Here is a 17300-nt window from a genome sequence, read left to right on the forward strand (position 1 = left end):
CCAGCCAGCAAAGTTTGGTACTAATTGACATGCCAATGTGAATATATGTCACGAAAAATAATTTTATTATATCATTTCCAAAGAGAAACAAATGGAAATAAATGATTTGTTGACTGGTCAGCGTTCAAATTAGTTGTTATGGAAACAGTTTTTTCTTTTCCAAATATGTATTTTGACTAATTTTCACTTTAGTTTTAAATATGATGCCCAAATAGTATATAAAGACATCATTTCACTATCTCATCTTTCAATATCAAAACTCAAAAATATCTCCAAAACAAAAAAAATTGTTAGCCCATACTAATATAATCTTCTAATTGTTTCACAAGTCATGGCAAAACTACTGTATTCGTGTATGTTCATCTGTATGTTTGTTCTTTCAGGTAAAAATTCATATATACCTTAAAAATATGTTACAAAACTCAAAATATAGCTTTCAAGATCGATATGTCTAGTACTTGTATCAAGTAAGGTTGGGTAATGTTTTGACCCCCAAAAAAACAACCTAGCAAAATATGTGATTTATTTGATTATTGACTCATTTTAATTATTGCTATTTATTTAATGTTTATTTTCAAATGCCATAAAAAGACTCCTCATTTTTACATTAGGTGATTTATATAATGTTTTAGAAAATATTAATACAATTAATTTGTTTTTAGGCTTTTTGGTTTCTTAATTTACTTAGTATAAAATGTGATAAAATATGCTTATCATTCACAAATGCTAATACAACTAATACATTTTGCTTTTGTTTTAGGTTTTTTGGCCTTTTCAAGTGCAAAGCAAAAAACATGTACTTCGGGCATATACCTTAGCCACCCATGCGATCTTGAACAATGCATAAATGCGTGCTTTCGAATTTTCTACACCCAAATTGCAATTTGTAGCGCAAACAAAGTAAACCTTTGCACTTGTGAGTACGATTGCAAATCTTAATTAAACATACTCCTCATGTACGCTGTTATAAACTAGAGCAACAAGCTTTATGTCACGTATCTTAATTACTTTGATTCCATGTAAGATATATATATGGTCATATGAATAAAACTTTTTAAAAAAGAAGTTCTATCTGAGTACAATAAAAAGGCAAATTTCATGTGATTGACCCTGTTTATTCTTAGCCGATGAAATTACGATATTTTTATAACTTGACGAGAAACAGTTTCTTTTGTTTCTTCTACTTCAGCTATCCATGTAAGAAGTTAAGAGTTTCCTAAAATAATTTGACTTTATGGAGCGAAAAAAACATGATTTTCTAAATCAATCATCACTTAGAGCGTGTATTCAACTTGACATTTTAAGTAATTTGTCTGAAATTTACAAATTCTATGTTATTCAATCATGGATTTTAAAAAGTCTATTAAAATCCACTGTTATTGAACTGATGATTTAAAAATCTACTTTAAAATCCATTAAAATCTCTTTTTATTGAACAGATGTTTAAAAATCTACTTTAAAATCCACTGTTATTCAAAACAGTTTTGTGGATTAGGATTCTGGAGGATTTGTTTAGTTAAAAATATAGAAATCCAAATCTCATGGTTTTAGGTGGGATTTGAAAGAATTTTACAGAAAATCATATGAACTTCCCTAAAATCTATCAAAATTCTAAATTTCCTAAATCCCATCAAATTCTCCAAAATCATGGTTTGAATACACCCCCCTTATATGGTTTTAGATTCTATGGCACTATTTACCGCGACATTATTTCATTGGCTAAAAACAAAATGAGTGAATAAAAAGGTTCATCTCGGGTGAATCCAAGTATACTCCAAAATAGAGTACCATTTATTTGCCCGCAAAATACTGAGGGGAAACACAATTTTAAACTTATTTAGACAGTGTTTGGTTTAAAAATTGAAACAAAATCAACATTTAATATAATTTATTAATATGTGTGAAAAAATCTAGAAAATAGATAAATTGAAAACAAAGAAAATATGTTTTAAGATAAAATATAGGGAATATGCACTAGATACCACAATTTTCAAAAGTATTTAAGAAACTACCATAGGACCCACAGTGCATTCTCTCTCCTCATATACAATTACTTTTATACCCATTACATATATTACATGTTATTTGTTTAAATATCATGTAAATTTTGTTTTGTGAACGAAATTATATATCGATTTGGGTTCACAAATGAAATGATTAGGATTTAAATTTTACAATTAGAACGAAATTATATGTCGGTTTGGGTTCATAAATGAGATGATTAGTGTTTAGATTTTACAATTAGAACGAAATTATATGTCGGTTTGGGTCCACAAATGAAATGGTTAGGGTTTATATTTTACAATTAGAACGAAATTATATGTCGGTTTGGGTTCACAAATAAGATGGTTAGGGTTTAGATTTTACAATTAGAACGAAATTATATGTCGGTTTGGGTTCACAAATAAGATGGTTAGGGTTTAGATTTTACAATTAAAACGAAATTATATGTCGGTTTGGATTCACAAATAAGATGGTTAGGGTTTAGATTTTACAATTAAAACAAAATTATATGTCGGTTTGGGTTCACAAATAAGATGGTTAGGGTTTAGATTTTACAATTAAAACGAAATTATATGTCGGTTTGGGTTCACAAATGAGATGGTTAGGGTTTAGATTTTACAATTAAAACGAAATTAGATGGTTATGATTTAGATTTTACAATTAAAACGAGATTATTTGTCGGTTTGGGTTTACAATTAAACGTTATTTAGTTCAATATAACATGTAAAATATAAATATTACATGCTATTTTAAAAAATCACACCAAATATTTCACTCTTTCTATCTAACACTAAAACAGAAAAGGGTGATTAAGTCTTTTCACTCCAAAAAAACGTGGGCCCTATGGTATTTTCCAATGAAAAAATGTTGTTGTGGTATTCTCTGAAATAACTTTCAAAATTGTGGTATTCTCCTAATTAACCCTAAAATATATTATTGTCTTCGGTTTACTATTTTTTTTTTTTGGTACTCGGATGCATATGGTATATCAAATACATCGATAATTTAGGATATCAAAACCGGTGCCATATCTTACCGGTTCGATGTAGTTGTTTCTTAGAAATGAGTACAACAATCCCTTCAATTAAACAAATGTGCTTTCAAATTTGTAAATTAGTCGAGTGTCGTCAGATTCGTAAACCTTTTAATGTATGAAAATAGTATTCAAATCTGTCCAAAACAAGAGGAACAACAATAAAATTAAAAGTTAAAAAGTTGAATCTACCACGGTTAAATTTTGGAATCACGGTTCACTTTGTATATTTGGACACAAAAAAAGTATGTCGGAAAATGTAAAATAAAGAGGGTTAAACACTTTCTCTTTCTAAACGGGAACGCCGGTTAGATTCCGACGGGGGAGGTTTTTAGGGAAGATGTTGAGATCACGGCGTTCACGTTCCCGTCACGGCGCACAAGCTTGCGCCGTTATGTCTGCCGTTCTTCTTCTCGCTTCCGTCTCACTTCTCTACATTCGTCTCTCACTCTTCTCATCTCAGTCGCCGAATCACCTCCGCTCCAGCTCCGGCGAAGATGCGGTTTTGTTCCCGGAATCTCTCCTCGTCTCAGATTCCGACGTCGTGGAAACCACCGCCGGAGGAGGAAGAGGATCTACTACCTCAACCGAAGATAGAATCGACGAGCACGACGACGCGATCGAAGACGACGGCGTTTCGAATGAAGAAGATGAGAATCAGGACGCGGAGCAAGAGCAAGAAGTGGATCTTAATCGGAACAAGGGCTCTTCTTCTTCTTCTTCTTCTTCATCGTCGTCATCTTCTGGGTTTTACTTTGATCACGTTAATGGAGTGATCAGAAGAGCTTCCAATAAAAGATCGATCGATGAGTGGGATTACGATTACGCAGGTTTTAGTATTGATTCGGATAATTCAGGAGATAAGAGTAGAGCTGCGTTTGGATCTGATGATGTTCCTTTAGACGAATCGATTCGTAGGAAGATCGTTGAGGTTTCGAGTGTTGAAGATGCGTTGTTGTTGAAATCAGGGAAGAAGGTGTCGCCGTTGAGAGAAGGTTGGGGAGATTGGTTTGATAAGAAAGGTGATTTCTTGAGGAGAGATAGGATGTTTAAGTCGAATATAGAGACGTTGAATCCTTTGAATAATCCAATGTTGCAAGATCCTGATGGTGTTGGGATCACTGGATTGACTAGAGGTGATAAGGTTGTGCAGAAGTGGAGGTTGAATCAGGTAAAGAGAAACCCTTTTATGGCTAAGAAGCCATTGAGTGTTGTTGTTTCAGAGAAGAATGAAGTTAGAGAGAGTAGAGAAAGGGTTAGGTTGGAGAGTAGTGTTGGTGAGATTAAGAGAGGTGAGCGTAAGACATTAGATGATAATGATAAGAAGAAGGAAGAGACTAAGGAACAGGGGATTGTGGAATCTGAGGGGAAGCTTGATGAGGTTACAGAACATATGTATGCAGATGGAACAAAATGGGGATATTATCCTGGTATAGAACTGAGTTTGTCGTTTTCGGATTTTATGGATTCGTTTTTCAGAAAGGAGAAGTGCTATATGAGAGTGTTTATGGTGTGGAATTCACCTGGTTGGATGTTTAGCGTTAGGCATCAAAGAGGGCTTGAGAGCTTACTTTCTCAGCATCGAGATGCTTGTGTTGTGGTTTTCTCAGAGACTGTTGAGCTTGATTTCTTCCGAAACAGTTTTGTGAAAGACGGGTTAGTGAGTAACACAGAATGCAGCCTGCATACTCCTCTATTTAGTTATAGTTTGATTGATTCGTTTCTCTGTTTTTCTTTTGCAGTTATAAAGTTGCTGTTGCAATGCCGAACCTCGACGAGTTGCTGCAGGATACTCCTACTCACGTATTTGCTTCTATATGGTTTGATTGGAGAAAAACAAAGTTTTATCCTACTCACTACAGTGAACTCGTTCGGCTTGCCGCTCTTTACAAGTAAAGCTTGATCACTCTCTAATCTTTTATTGAATGATTGAGCATTCTCTTATCACTTAGTGATTTTGCACATATATGCAGATATGGTGGGGTTTATCTCGATTCTGATGTGATAGTTTTGGGTTCATTGTCATCCCTGAGAAACACTCTCGGCTTGGAAGATCAGGCAGCGGGTGAATCGCTAAACGGTGCAGTCATGTCATTCGAAAAGAAAAGGTTCATAAACACACATCAATCCTTTGCAACATTAGAAACATCAATTCTACCTTAGTAACCCTTCAATGTTATAACTGCTATCCTCTCTTTGCAGCCCGTTCTTACTTGAATGCTTGAACGAGTACTACTTAACTTATGATGATAAGTGTTTGCGATGCAACGGAGCTGATCTCTTGACTCGAGTATCTAAACGGTTTTTAAACGGGAAGCTTAATATTCGACCTTCCTCTGCATTCTTCCCTATCAGCCCACAACAGATAACAAAGTAAAACCTCTCTCTACTGGCTTTTGCTCAAGACCCTTTGGTCCATCTTTGATTAAGGAAGCTTCTAACTTTTTTGGTTTTTGGTGGAGCAGCTATTTTACATATCCTACAACAGAAGATGAGAAATCGCAGCAAGACGTATTGTTCAAGAAGATCATCAATGAGTCATTAACGTTCCATTTTTGGAACAGCGCAACTTCATCTCTGATCCCTGAACCAGAGAGCCTTGTCTCTAAGCTTCTTGACCATAGTTGTATCCGTTGCTCCGATGTATTATAAAACTATTTTTATTCTTTTGACAAAACCATTTATATAAAGAGAAGATTTTTGCAAGTCTCTTCTCTCTCTCTATGGGCAAGCCATTAAAGCTTCAATGGCGTCTCTTCTCACTAAATCGAATCGATTCCTTCTTAGACCTTCTGAGATACCAAATTCTCTCTGCTCTCTTCTCTTCTTCAGATTGATCTCTTCCGAGAACGAATCCAATGATATGTATCTTCTTCCTTCTTCTCCATCATCGTCACCTTCTCAATCTCTCGTTAAATCGGTCTGTTCATTGGTCTGTAACTCCTATCTTCGTCAAAGCCATGTCATATCATCATCCCCACACCGCGTCAATCTCGATTTCGATGCTAATTCTCTTACCCATGAACAAGCCATCACTGTGGTGGCTTCACTCGCGAGCGAAACTGGTTCAATGGTGGCTCTTAGTTTCTTCTACTGGGCAGTGGGTTTCGAAAAGTTTCGACATTTCATGAGATTGTATCTCGTAACCGCTGATTCTTTGCTTGCGAATGGGAATTTGCAGAAAGCTCATGAGGTGATGCGATGTATGCTTAGAAATTTCTCGGAGATTGGGAGATTGAATGAGGCTGTTGGTATGGTTATGGATATGCAGAATCAGGGGTTGACACCTAGTGCGATAACTATGAATTGTGTTCTTGAGATTGCGATTGAGTCGGGGTTGATTGAGTATGCAGAGAACGTGTTCGACGAAATGTCTGTGAGAGGAGTGTCTCCGGATTCTAGTTCTTATAAGCTTATGGTTATTGGTTGTTTTAGAGATGGTAAGATTCAGGAAGCTGATAGGTGGTTAAGTGGGACGATCCAAAGAGGTTTTATTCCTGATAACGCTACTTGTACTTTGATTCTCACTGCTCTGTGTGAGAATGGTTTAGTAAATAGAGCGATTTGGTATTTTCGTAAGATGATTGATTTAGGGTTTAAGCCAAACTTGATAAACTTTACGTCTTTGATTGATGGATTATGCAAGAAGGGAAGTATCAAGCAGGCTTTTGAGATGTTAGAGGAGATGGTTAGAAATGGTTGGAAGCCAAATGTGTATACACACACGGCTTTAATTGATGGGCTATGTAAAAGGGGATGGACTGAGAAGGCGTTCAGGTTGTTCCTCAAACTTGTTCGTAGTGATCATTACAAACCCAATGTACATACTTATACTTCGATGATTGGTGGGTATTGCAAAGAAGATAAGTTGAACCGTGCAGAGATGTTGTTTAGCAGAATGAAAGAGCAGGGTTTGTTTCCTAACGTTAACACATATACAACGCTCATCAATGGTCACTGTAAAGGTGGGAATTTTGATAGAGCGTACGAGTTGATGAATTTGATGGGTGATGAAGGTTTTAGGCCAAATATTTATACGTATAACGCGGTTGTAGATAGTCTCTGTAAGAAATCAAGGGCACCTGAGGCATATGAGTTGCTGAATAAAGCATTTTCTCGTGGATTGGAAGCTGATGGGGTTACGTACACTATTCTTATTCAAGAACAGTGTAAGCAAAGTGACAATAAGCAAGCTCTTGCTTTCTTTTGTCGGATGAGTAAGACTGGTTTTGAAGCTGATATGCGCTTGAACAACATACTGATAGCTGCATTTTGTAGGCAAAAGCAAATGAAGGAAAGTGAGAGGCTTTTTCAATTAGTGGCGAGTCTTGGCTTGGTTCCAACGAAGGAGACATATACGTCTATGGTTAGCGGGTATTGTAAGGAAGGTGACATCGATCTGGCTTTGAGATATTTTCACAACATGAAGAGGCATGGTTGTGTTCCTGATAGCTTCACTTATGGTTCACTAATATGCGGTCTCTGCAAGAAGTCCATGGTAGATGAAGCTTGTAAGCTTTATGAAGCGATGATTGACAGAGGCTTGTCTCCTCCTGAGGTAACTCGGGTCACATTAGCATATGAGTATTGTAAGAGGAATGATTCAGCCAACGCAATGATCCTGCTTGAACCTTTAGATAAGAAACTGTGGATTAGAACTGTTAGGACACTTGTGAGAAAGTTGTGTAGCGAGAAGAAAGTCGGCGTGGCAGCCCTGTTCTTCCAGAAATTGTTGGAGAAAGATGGTTGTGTTGATCGTGTCACTTTAGCTGCTTTCAAAACAGCTTGTTCTGAATCTGGTAAAAACAACCTTGTTGCTGATTTGACCGAGAGAATCTCCAGAGGAGTAGGCTAGAGAAGTGTTTCAATAGCTAATCCAAATTGTGGATCAAGAAACCGTGTTGAGGGAAGTACATGGAATGCTGTTGTTACATTCCGAATCAATACATATCGTCTGGTAGTTGATTCAAAAGACTAGAGGATGGGATTTTGATTATTATCACCAAGACATGAGTGTGAAACTATCTGTCAAGATATTGAACACCACATACTTTCTAAGGGTGATTCGAGTATAAAATTGTCGAAAATTAAACCATTCTTCATGAAATGTTTGATTGTGTTAGTTGATGATTAAGTTTTTATTAATGTAAAAGTACCAATCATTTGAGAAAGAAGTGGGTTTTCTAAAAGTTTTAAACAGGGACCTAGACACTAATGAGTAGCAAGATGTGAGCCTTATCTTTTCTATTACAGCAATTATGTAACGGTGTGTACTTTTTAAGAATTGAATTTTCCACTCTAAAGCATCCAAATGATCAAAGGTGAGTCGGTTTAGTTGGGCGTGACAGAAGCAGTGACATAATTGATAATCCGTCGCCATAATTGACTCTGTAGCCTTTGGGACTATCTAGTATATAAACTGATCACGTAACTCTTTTATGTATGTAGCTCCTGGACTGGTTGATGTCTTATTCCACGATCATTAGCAACAACTGCTTGCTCTCTCTCGCTACAAGGTTCAGTACTCGTGGATCTCGTCTTCAGGTACACTTTTTTTTCGAATTCCTAATTCCAATTTCTCTCTGTGCATATTCTCGTATTGGATACAGGTTTTTCTGGGTTTGTATTTGATCTGCGTATTGTTTCGATGATGCATCAAACTCTTGAGAATTTCGAAAAAGTTTCGAACTTTTGATCTGTTAGGGTCCATATGCTATGAAGCGTATGATGCTCTGTTTTTTTTTCATGAACCTGTTTTCCTCAAACTGATATGTGATCCTCTGCTTTTGATTTGTCAGAAGTGTACACTATCAATGGCTCGATCTGCGGTTGATGAGACATCAGATTCAGGAGCTTTTCAAAGAACTGCATCAACATTCCGAAACTTCGTTTCAAGAGACTCAAATTCTCAGTTTCCAGCTGAGTCTGGTAGATACCATCTTTACATATCTTATGCTTGTCCATGGGCTTCTAGATGCATTTCATACTTGAAGATCAAAGGACTTGACGATGCAATAAGCTTCTCGGTGCGTAGACTCGACCCTTTAACACTGCTAATTGTTATGTAGAATCATACCATTTCCTGAGCGTATTGTTATCTGTCTGATTTGCATCAGTCTGTAAAACCCATTTGGGGAAGAACCAAAGAAACCGATGAGCATATGGGATGGGTCTTTCCGGGTTCAGATACCGAGGTTCAAGGAGCTGATCCTGACCATCTTAATGGTGCTAAGAGTGTAAGAGAACTCTATGAGATTGCTAGCCCGAACTACACCGGAAAGTATACTGTTCCTGTAAGTCTTTTTTGGCTTCTCAATGTCTTTTAAGTCTCTTTTAGTTGGAACTAGATGGAGTGAGTTTTGGTTTTTATGTCAGGTTCTGTGGGATAAGAAGCTCAAAACTGTTGTAAACAACGAGAGTGCAGAAATAATCCGGATGTTCAACACCGAGTTCAATCATATTGCAGGAAATCCTGATCTCGACCTCTACCCTTCTCATCTCCAAGCAAAAATCGATGAAACTAATGAATGGATCTACAATGGGATAAATAACGGTGTCTATAGATGCGGGTTTGCAAAGAAACAAGAACCTTATGAGGAGGTACGTAAGTGTGGAAGCCATGAATTGCTATCAGCCTATCACCGTACATGCTAATTGGTCTCATGAGAATGTAAACTTTATGTTTCCTATATGCAGGCAGTTGAGCAAGTGTATGAAGCATTAGATAGATGCGAGGAGATTCTTGGAAAACATCGGTACATCTGTGGTAACACTTTGACTGAAGCAGATATCAGATTGTTTGTCACCCTTATAAGATTTGACGAGGTAATTGATCCGAGTTCTCTGCTTTCAAACCAAGAAAAACAAACACACAAATATTCAAACGAGTCTGTAAATGTTGAAAACATTGATGCAGGTTTATGCGGTCCACTTCAAATGCAACAAGAAACTCATAAGGGAGTATCCGAATCTGTTCAACTACACGAAAGACATTTTCCAGATCCCCGGAATGAGTAGCACGGTGAACATGAATCACATCAAGCAGCATTATTATGGAAGCCACCCGTCGATAAACCCTTTTGGGATCGTCCCTCGTGGACCAAACATCGATTACACTTCACCACATGATCGACACAGATTCTCCAAATGAAAAAACAACATCTCATCATAATCATCTTTGACATGTGAGTTGAGTTCTGCTTTCGGAAAGTTCAAAACCATCTTTACCAAGTGATGTAAAGTTCTATGTTTTGTGATAAAATAAAAAGCTTTCTGTTTTATATGTTACATTTTGGGTGAAATAATGTTTTTTGAAGTCTCAACAAAATCTTCATCGGATCCAATATTGTCTCAACAGCTGCAACCGGATTAGGGGCTTCGGTGATCGAAAACAAACGTAGAGGGCACTGGTAAAAAATCCAAAATTGGCCTGTAGCCAACTTAGAGTTCTCTCCTAAATATTTTGGGGTCTTTTAAAAACTAATCATAATTAAGGGGCTGTTTCGCTATTAAATAAACCGAACCCTATTTATATAGTTTCACTAGTTTAATCGCAGCTTTCACAAAATCATTACTATGAACATTCAAGTCGAACAACCGGAGAAGAATAAGAGGAAGAAGAAAACTAAGAACTCGTATCCTCCTTCTTCTTCTTCACCTCCATCGTCGTCGTCATCTCCGTCTTTATCTTCACTCCCAGATGAAATCATTGTGGATTGCTTAGCAAGGATCTCGAGGTCGTACTACCCGACACTCTCTCTAGTTTCCAAAAGCTTCCGTTCAATTCTCTCTTCGACCGAGCTCGACGCAGCTCGATCTCACCTCGGAATCACCGAGAAGTGTCTCTATATATGTGCATCAGATTATGGTTGTGACTATACCGAATGGTTTAGACTTTGGATTAACCCTAATCGAACCCTACCTGACTCCATGACTAAGAATAGGAGGAAGAAGAAGAAAACAGTCGGACACTCGTTTGTTTCGATTCCGTTTCCATATCTTTCTTCTTTATCTTTCGATTCTGTTGGTTCAGAGATTTATTTCATCGGCGGACGAGTCGAAAATGGAGGACAGTGGTCACCGTCTAGAGCTGTGCGGGTCCTCGAGTCACACTTGGCGTGATGCCCCTAGCATGATCGTACCCCGGATGTTTGCCAATACATGTGTCTACGATGGAAAAATCTATGTAATGGGAGGTCCCCAAGTATTAGAGAATGAATCATGGGCGGAAGTATTTGATACAAAGACTCAGACTTGGGCATGCCTCCCCGATCCGGGTACTGAGGCACGCAAGTGGTACACTTTTAGAATCACAGAGATCGACGGAAAGCTTTACTTAGGTAGTAGAGTAAATTCGTTTGCTTATGACACAAAGCAAGGTAAATGGGAATGCGGTAAAAGCTTGATTGCAACGTATCCGATGTCAGAATGTGTGATAGAGAATGTATCCTACTCCTATGGTCTACAAGGTCACGCGTGCTGCTGGTATGACATTAAGTCTGATGAGTGGAAAGAAGTGAAAGGGTTAGAATCACTAAATGACAAGTACAAGATTGATGGTGGCGAAAATGGTCGTATAACTGAAGTAGTTAGCTTTGGTGGGAAACTCTTGCTTCTTTGGGAAGAATGTACGAACATTCATAGGAAGAAGATTTGGTGTGCGGAAATTGGATTGGAAAAGCGTGATGGAGGTAAGGTTTGGGGAAATGTTGAGTGGGTTGATGTTGTGCATAGTGTCCCCACATCATATCACCTCTTGCGTTGTCTTGTTGTCACGGTTTGACTTGTATCCAAGGTATGTTCAGTCGTTTTGATTTTTTTTTTGGAATTCAACATCAGTTTGCAAGTTCGAATTAAAAAAATATATATATATATATATAGTGTAGTATCTGCATACATATATAGGGACAAGACATAGTGTAGTTCATGCGTCTTTTGCCAAAGTTGGAGCTAAGAAAGTGTGTTTTCTATATATATAATTATATGTTTGTGCGTATAATATGAATGTACCAGTTGGAGAAGGGAGAGAAGGAAGCAGAGGCAAAAGGAGGACAACATGATGATATGACTGCCGAGTTAAATATGTTTTGAGGAAAGAAAAAGCTATTTGTAAAAATTGAAACTTGTTATCTTTATTTCAGTGACATTGAAACTTGGAAGCTCATGTGAGAAATTAGCAAAAAAAAATTATAATGTTAGAGTTTTTCACTGCGGAGTTGAGCGTCCATAACCGTAATAGGGGTTTCTGTGATCAAAAACAAAAGTAGAGAACAAAATAGTAAAAAAGCAAAATTGGATGTATAGCCATCTTGGAAACTCTCCTAAATACATCAGGGTCTTTAGGGGGTTGTCTTGCTATTAAATAAACCAAAACCTATATATATAGTTTCTCTAATCTGAGTAGAACTACCAGAAAAGAAGAGGAAGGGGACGAAGAAGACTAAGAATTTGTCTCCTTTAATTACTCTTCTAACCTTCCATCAGTATCAAAATCCACCATTGCTGTTGGTTCAGAAATTTATGTAATTGGCGGACCAGTGGACTATGCACCATCCTCCGTCGTGCGGGTGCTTGATTGTTGCACACACACTTGGCGCGATGCACCTAGCATGAATATAGTCCGGATGAATGCCTTGGCAAGTTTACACAAAATATATGTAATTGGAGGGTGCCTTGGGGTGGAATCATGTGATGAGGTATTCGACACAAAGTCTCAGACTTGGGAATGTCTCCCCTGACCCGTCGGGTAGTGAGTTACGTAACTGGTAAATTCCTTATAGACTCGCAGATATCGAAAGGAAGATCACCTTTCACATTGGAAGTGGAATCCATATGTATGCTTATTACAAGAAGAGGCAAAGTAGGTGGGAAGGATGTGGTGGTATCGAGAGATCAGAATGTGTGATGGAGAATGTATTGTATTGCTATGGAGTCTCTAATTGTCGGCGCGGGTGCTTTTGGTATGACAGAAAGTTTGGGTGGAAAAATGCGAAAGGGTTGGACTCACTAAGGGAAAAGTATTATTGGAACGGTAGTACAACTAAATTAGTTAGCTCTGGTGGGAAACTCTTTCGTATTTGGCAAGGGTGTGGGAACCGTAGTCCCGATAATAAGAAGATTTGAGGCGCATTGATCGTGCTGGAAAAGCGTGTAGGAGGTGGGGTTTGGGGAGTGGGTTAATGTTTTGTATACCCCAAATTACATCAGAAGCTCTTGCATTGTCTAGCCGTCTCGGTTTGAGTGACTTGTATAAAGTCATATCCAAGTTACATCAATTTCTAAGTTCCAGTTATAAAAGCACAATGGACCCATATTTGGTCAATGTCCTGAGTCAGGTCTTCGTCTTTTTTTCTTAGGCATATATATATATATATATACATTTGGATACAGTTTGGCTAAGTCAACAGAAAGATTGAGTTTCTTACGTTGCTAAATGAAAATGCTCATGCTTCTTTTATACGATTTGCCAAAGTTGGAGATAACAAATTAAAGTGTTTTTTCCCGTTACATATGAGACAGAGGAGACACTATCTTACATAAACAAAGAGACACTAGCTGTCTCCTCTGAGATAAGAGAGCAATAAGAAAGAAGGAAAACGAAGAAGAAAGAAGAGGCAGCCGAAAAAAAAAAAAAATTAGGGTATCGATATAAGCTTTGATACCATGTAAGATATGCGTATTGATATGTTAATAACATTGTACATCGAGATATATATATACATGTGAGACAGAGGAGACACTAGGTTAAGCTAGTTATAAACATTTCCTAAAACATGATCAATCAAATATTGTGACGTTAATGAGAATCGTGTCATATCTCTAACATCCCCCCTCAAGATGAAGGTGCTCTAGCAATGCCAATCTTGTCTCGCAAATGAAGAAACTGTGCACGTGGTAGATGTTTAGTCAGTGCATCAGCTACTTGATTTTGGGTATTCACATGAGCAACTCGTAATGCACCACTTTGTACCTGGCCCCTAAAGAAATGATAATCGATCGGAATGTGTTTCATACGCGAGTGAAACACCGGATTGGCACAGAGAAACGTAGCTCCGACATTATCACAGTATACAACCGGTGGTCGAGGAAGAGGAAGACCAAGCTCGACAAGAAGATTGCAAATCCAACTGAGTTCAGATGCCACATTCGCGACTGCCCGATACTCTGCTTCAGTAGACGATCTTGCTACACCTTTTTGCTTATTTTCCGAGGTAGATGATGTAAGCGTTTGTGGAGACATAGTCAACCGTGTCACCAGCCCAATCAGCATCCAAAAAAGCGTGAAGACTTAGAGTGTTCTTCGCGGAGAAGAAAATGCCATGTGTTGGTGTTCCAGCGAGGTAGCGAAGGATTCTTTTAGCTGCTTGCCAGTGTGCATCAGTTGGTTGATGCATGAATTGCGACAACGTGTTAACCGCAAACGCAATATCCAGTCTTGTGAAAGCAAGGTACTGAAGACTGCCTACCAGTTTACGATATTTGGTCGGGTCGGAGAGAGGAACACAAGTGTGAATGTTGATTTTGGGTGAGGACGCCATCGGTGTTGTTACTGGTTTGGCATTGGACATATCGTACCGATGTAGAAGGTTGAGAATGTACTTCCGCTGTGAGAGATGAAGGCATACTGAGGTGCGATGTGCTTCGATGCCAAGGAAATAGTTGACGTCCTCTGCATCTTTTACAGAAAAACGATCAGCAAGAAGGTTTAGCGTCTGTTGAATACCTTGCTTACTGTTACCAGTTACGAGAATATCATCCACATATACTAAGAGGTAGACAAATGTCATGCCAGTTCGTAACACAAATAGAGAAGTGTCTGCAAGAGAGTTCTTAAAACCGATTTGAATGAGAAAGTTGCGAAGTTCTGTGTACCACGCCCTTGGTGCTTGCTTCAAGCCATATATCGCTTTGTGTAGGCGACATACATGTGTGGGATTGTCCTGATCGATGAAGCCCGGGGGTTCTCCATGTAGACCTCATCCTTGAGAGTGCCTTGAAGGAAGGCGTTATTCACATCAAGCTGTTGAATCGGCCATGAGTTGGAGACAGCTACATCGAGAACCAGGCGAAGAGTGGTTGACTTGATTACCGGACTGAAGGTGTCGGTGTAATCTGCTCCATATTGTTGGTTGTAGCCCTTGACGACAAGTCTAGCTTTACACCTGTCTAGAGAGCCATTAGACTGAAATTTGTTTTTAAAAATCCACTTACAGCCTACAACATTGAAACGTTGTTGTGGAGGAACCAGAGTCATCGTTTGATTCCGTGCAAAGGCGTCTATCTCCTTAGACATTGCTCCTCGCCACCGTTTGTCTTTGAGGGCTTGTTTAACGGTTTGAGGCTCAGCTTGAATGATGCGAGAGAGACCAGCAGTGTAATTATATTTGGGATTCGGCTTGCTTATATTGTTTCGCCGGCGAGTTAACATGGGATGATTGAGCGGTGGTGGAACAGGTTGAGGAGCCGGCGGAGCTGGTAGTGGAACCGATGGAGCCGGTGGTGGAACCGGTGGAGATGACGATGATCGTCGTATCGAGGAGTCGGAGGTAGAAACGTCTGCAGACAAGAGTTCAGTGTGTGGACTGGATTGTGTTGACGGGCATGGAGATGGAGTTGGATCATGGGCCGGAGTTGGGCTTGATGAAGGGGAATACAAGTTGGGTCCATTTGTATCATGTGAACCAGTCGAGGGATTGTTTCGCGATGGAGACGGTGTGACCGACGCGATGGAGACTTCGTCACGGTGAGAATCAGAGACCAGAGATCCTGGCAGAGGGACAATACGAGTGGCGAGGAGGAAGGATTTCGGGATGGTGAAGGCGTGGGTATGATAGGTATTGGAGTGGCTGAGGGATATGGTGGTAAGTTTAGGGAATCGGATTTGTTAGGAGAGGAAGAGGGTTGAGATTGGGTTTTGTTGAAGGGGAACACATGCTCATCAAAGCGAACATGCCTAGATGTGTAAATGCGGCCTGAATTTGGTTGGAGGCAGAAGTATGCACTTTGTGTAGGGGAGTATCCGAGAAAGACACATGGTGTTGACCGATCTTCAAGCTTGTTGGTGTTGTAAGGTCGAAGCCAAGGAAAACACAGGCATCCAAAGACTCTTAATTTGTTGTAATTTGGAGTTGTGCCGAATAGCTTTTGAAAGGGAGACATCATCACTATGAAAGGTGTAGGGAGACGGTTTATGAGATAGGTTGCAGCAGCTAGAGCGTAAGACCAATATTGTTTCGGCATGCCAGCAGGAGTGAGTAAGGTGAGACCTGTTTCAATGACTTGTCTGTGCTTCCGCTCAGAAATACCATTGTGCTCCAGCGTGTGAGGAGGTGAAGTGAAATGAGAGATACCGGCATCGGAGAGGAAGGAACGAAGAGCCACAAACTCGCCACCGTTATCAGAGTATAACGTTCCAATTCTTGTGGAGAAACGGTTTTCAACAAGGGCTTTGAACGCGACAAAGGTGTTGCGAACGTCAGATTTTTGCTTGAGAGGGTAGAGCCAGGTGTATCGAGAGTAATGATCTACAAGAACTAGATAATACTTGTAGTTATCAATGGAGGGAATTGGAGAACTCCATAAGTCTGTGAATATGTATTCTAGAGGTCGAGTGGAGACAATGGAGGTTTGAGAGAAAGGGAGTTTATGTGTTTTATTAATAGCACAATCGGAACATAAAGTGTGTGAGGGTACAGATTTATTGCAAGGTAATGAAAAATGAGAAACAAGATGTTTGGTTATTGGTATAGCAGGGTGGCCAAGACGATGATGCCAGTCGTTTATTGTAGGTTGAGGGGTGGTGGATGCAAAGAAAGAGGTGAGGATGGAGGGTGAGGCTGGCCACTCGTATAAGTCATCTCTAGTCCTGCCTTGAAGTAATGGGACCCCCGATCTGAGATCCTTCACCTGAAAGAAAGCCAGAAAAAAGTGAACTGAGACTTGATTATCGTTACAGAGACGATACACAGAAATCAGGTTTTTCTTAATATGCGAAACACACAAAACGTTATGTAAAGATAAGTTTTGGAGGTTGCAAGGGAGAGAAACTGAACCAGTGTGAGCGATGGATAGACCAGATCCATCACCAATAAGAACATCATCATCACCAGTATACGGTTGATGCATCGAGGGATTGTTAAGATCACTAGTAAGATGATGGGTTGCTCCGCTATCCATGACCCAAGGATTTGTGGAAGAGGAAGCAGCAAAGTTTGCACGAGGTTGCCATGGACGAAATGGGGATGGAAGAAGACCATGAGACGAC

At 39.2% G+C, this 17300-nt stretch overlaps 4 protein-coding genes and 2 pseudogenes across 6 annotated transcripts; all 6 read left to right on the forward strand.

Annotated features, from left to right (window-relative positions):
- Window positions 1-254: 254 nt before the first annotated feature.
- LOC109128150 (defensin-like protein 164) lies at window positions 255-1065 on the forward strand. Its single transcript, XM_019233961.2, has 2 exons — window positions 255-383; window positions 761-1065. Exons 1-2 carry the CDS (start codon window positions 332-334, stop codon window positions 937-939), a joined length of 231 nt encoding a protein of 76 aa, XP_019089506.1. The 5' UTR covers window positions 255-331; the 3' UTR covers window positions 940-1065.
- A 2025-nt stretch (window positions 1066-3090) lies between these two features.
- On the forward strand, window positions 3091-5743 carry LOC104731562 (uncharacterized protein At4g19900). The gene is made up of 5 exons (XM_010450982.3): window positions 3091-4693; window positions 4780-4929; window positions 5011-5145; window positions 5240-5410; window positions 5503-5743. The coding sequence occupies exons 1-5, from the start codon at window positions 3378-3380 to the stop codon at window positions 5687-5689; spliced, it is 1959 nt and encodes a 652-aa protein (XP_010449284.1). The 5' UTR covers window positions 3091-3377; the 3' UTR covers window positions 5690-5743.
- On the forward strand, window positions 5717-10364 carry LOC104731564 (uncharacterized). Of its 3 annotated transcripts, XM_010450984.3 has the most exons (7): window positions 5717-8358; window positions 8486-8581; window positions 8836-9063; window positions 9154-9330; window positions 9413-9637; window positions 9734-9862; window positions 9954-10364. In XM_010450984.3, the coding sequence occupies exons 2-7, from the start codon at window positions 8501-8503 to the stop codon at window positions 10185-10187; spliced, it is 1074 nt and encodes a 357-aa protein (XP_010449286.1). In that variant the 5' UTR covers window positions 5717-8358; window positions 8486-8500; the 3' UTR covers window positions 10188-10364. The 3 variants fall into 3 exon arrangements, with proteins under 3 accessions (XP_010449286.1, XP_010449287.1, XP_087334633.1); XM_010450985.3 differs by lacking the exon at window positions 5717-8358 and having other exon boundaries at window positions 8839-9063; XM_087478507.1 differs by lacking the exon at window positions 5717-8358 and having other exon boundaries at window positions 8839-9063; window positions 9734-9875; window positions 9954-10200.
- LOC104731561 (pentatricopeptide repeat-containing protein At4g19890) lies at window positions 5784-8226 on the forward strand. The gene has a single exon (XM_010450981.2). The coding sequence runs from the start codon at window positions 5784-5786 to the stop codon at window positions 7890-7892; it is 2109 nt and encodes a 702-aa protein (XP_010449283.2). The 3' UTR covers window positions 7893-8226.
- A 129-nt stretch (window positions 10365-10493) lies between the features above and the next one.
- Window positions 10494-11934, forward strand: LOC104731563 (F-box/kelch-repeat protein At4g19870 pseudogene; annotated as a pseudogene).
- Window positions 11935-12228: 294 nt separating this feature from the next.
- Window positions 12229-13216, forward strand: LOC147930445 (F-box/kelch-repeat protein At4g19865 pseudogene; annotated as a pseudogene).
- The last annotated feature ends 4084 nt before the right edge of the window (window positions 13217-17300 follow it).

This window comes from Camelina sativa, chromosome 12 (assembly GCF_030686135.1).
Source record: "Camelina sativa cultivar CO46 ecotype springtype chromosome 12, ASM3068613v1".
Lineage (NCBI taxonomy): Eukaryota > Viridiplantae > Streptophyta > Magnoliopsida > Brassicales > Brassicaceae > Camelina > Camelina sativa.

Coding starts and splice junctions, on each gene's coding strand:
- LOC104731562 (XM_010450982.3), top strand. CDS start 3,378: ATGTTGAGATCACGGCGTTCACGTTCCCGTCACGGCGCACAAGCTTGC. Junction 4,694..4,779: donor AACAGTTTTGTGAAAGACGG/GTTAGTGAGTAA, acceptor TTTCTTTTGCAG/TTATAAAGTTGCTGTTGCAA. Junction 5,146..5,239: donor ATGTCATTCGAAAAGAAAAG/GTTCATAAACAC, acceptor CTCTCTTTGCAG/CCCGTTCTTACTTGAATGCT.
- LOC109128150 (XM_019233961.2), top strand. CDS start 332: ATGGCAAAACTACTGTATTCGTGTATGTTCATCTGTATGTTTGTTCTT. Junction 384..760: donor CTGTATGTTTGTTCTTTCAG/GTAAAAATTCAT, acceptor CTTTTGTTTTAG/GTTTTTTGGCCTTTTCAAGT.
- LOC104731564 (XM_010450984.3), top strand. CDS start 8,501: ATGTCTTATTCCACGATCATTAGCAACAACTGCTTGCTCTCTCTCGCT. Junction 9,331..9,412: donor CCGGAAAGTATACTGTTCCT/GTAAGTCTTTTT, acceptor TTTTTATGTCAG/GTTCTGTGGGATAAGAAGCT. Junction 9,638..9,733: donor AACAAGAACCTTATGAGGAG/GTACGTAAGTGT, acceptor TCCTATATGCAG/GCAGTTGAGCAAGTGTATGA.
- LOC104731561 (XM_010450981.2), top strand. CDS start 5,784: ATGGCGTCTCTTCTCACTAAATCGAATCGATTCCTTCTTAGACCTTCT.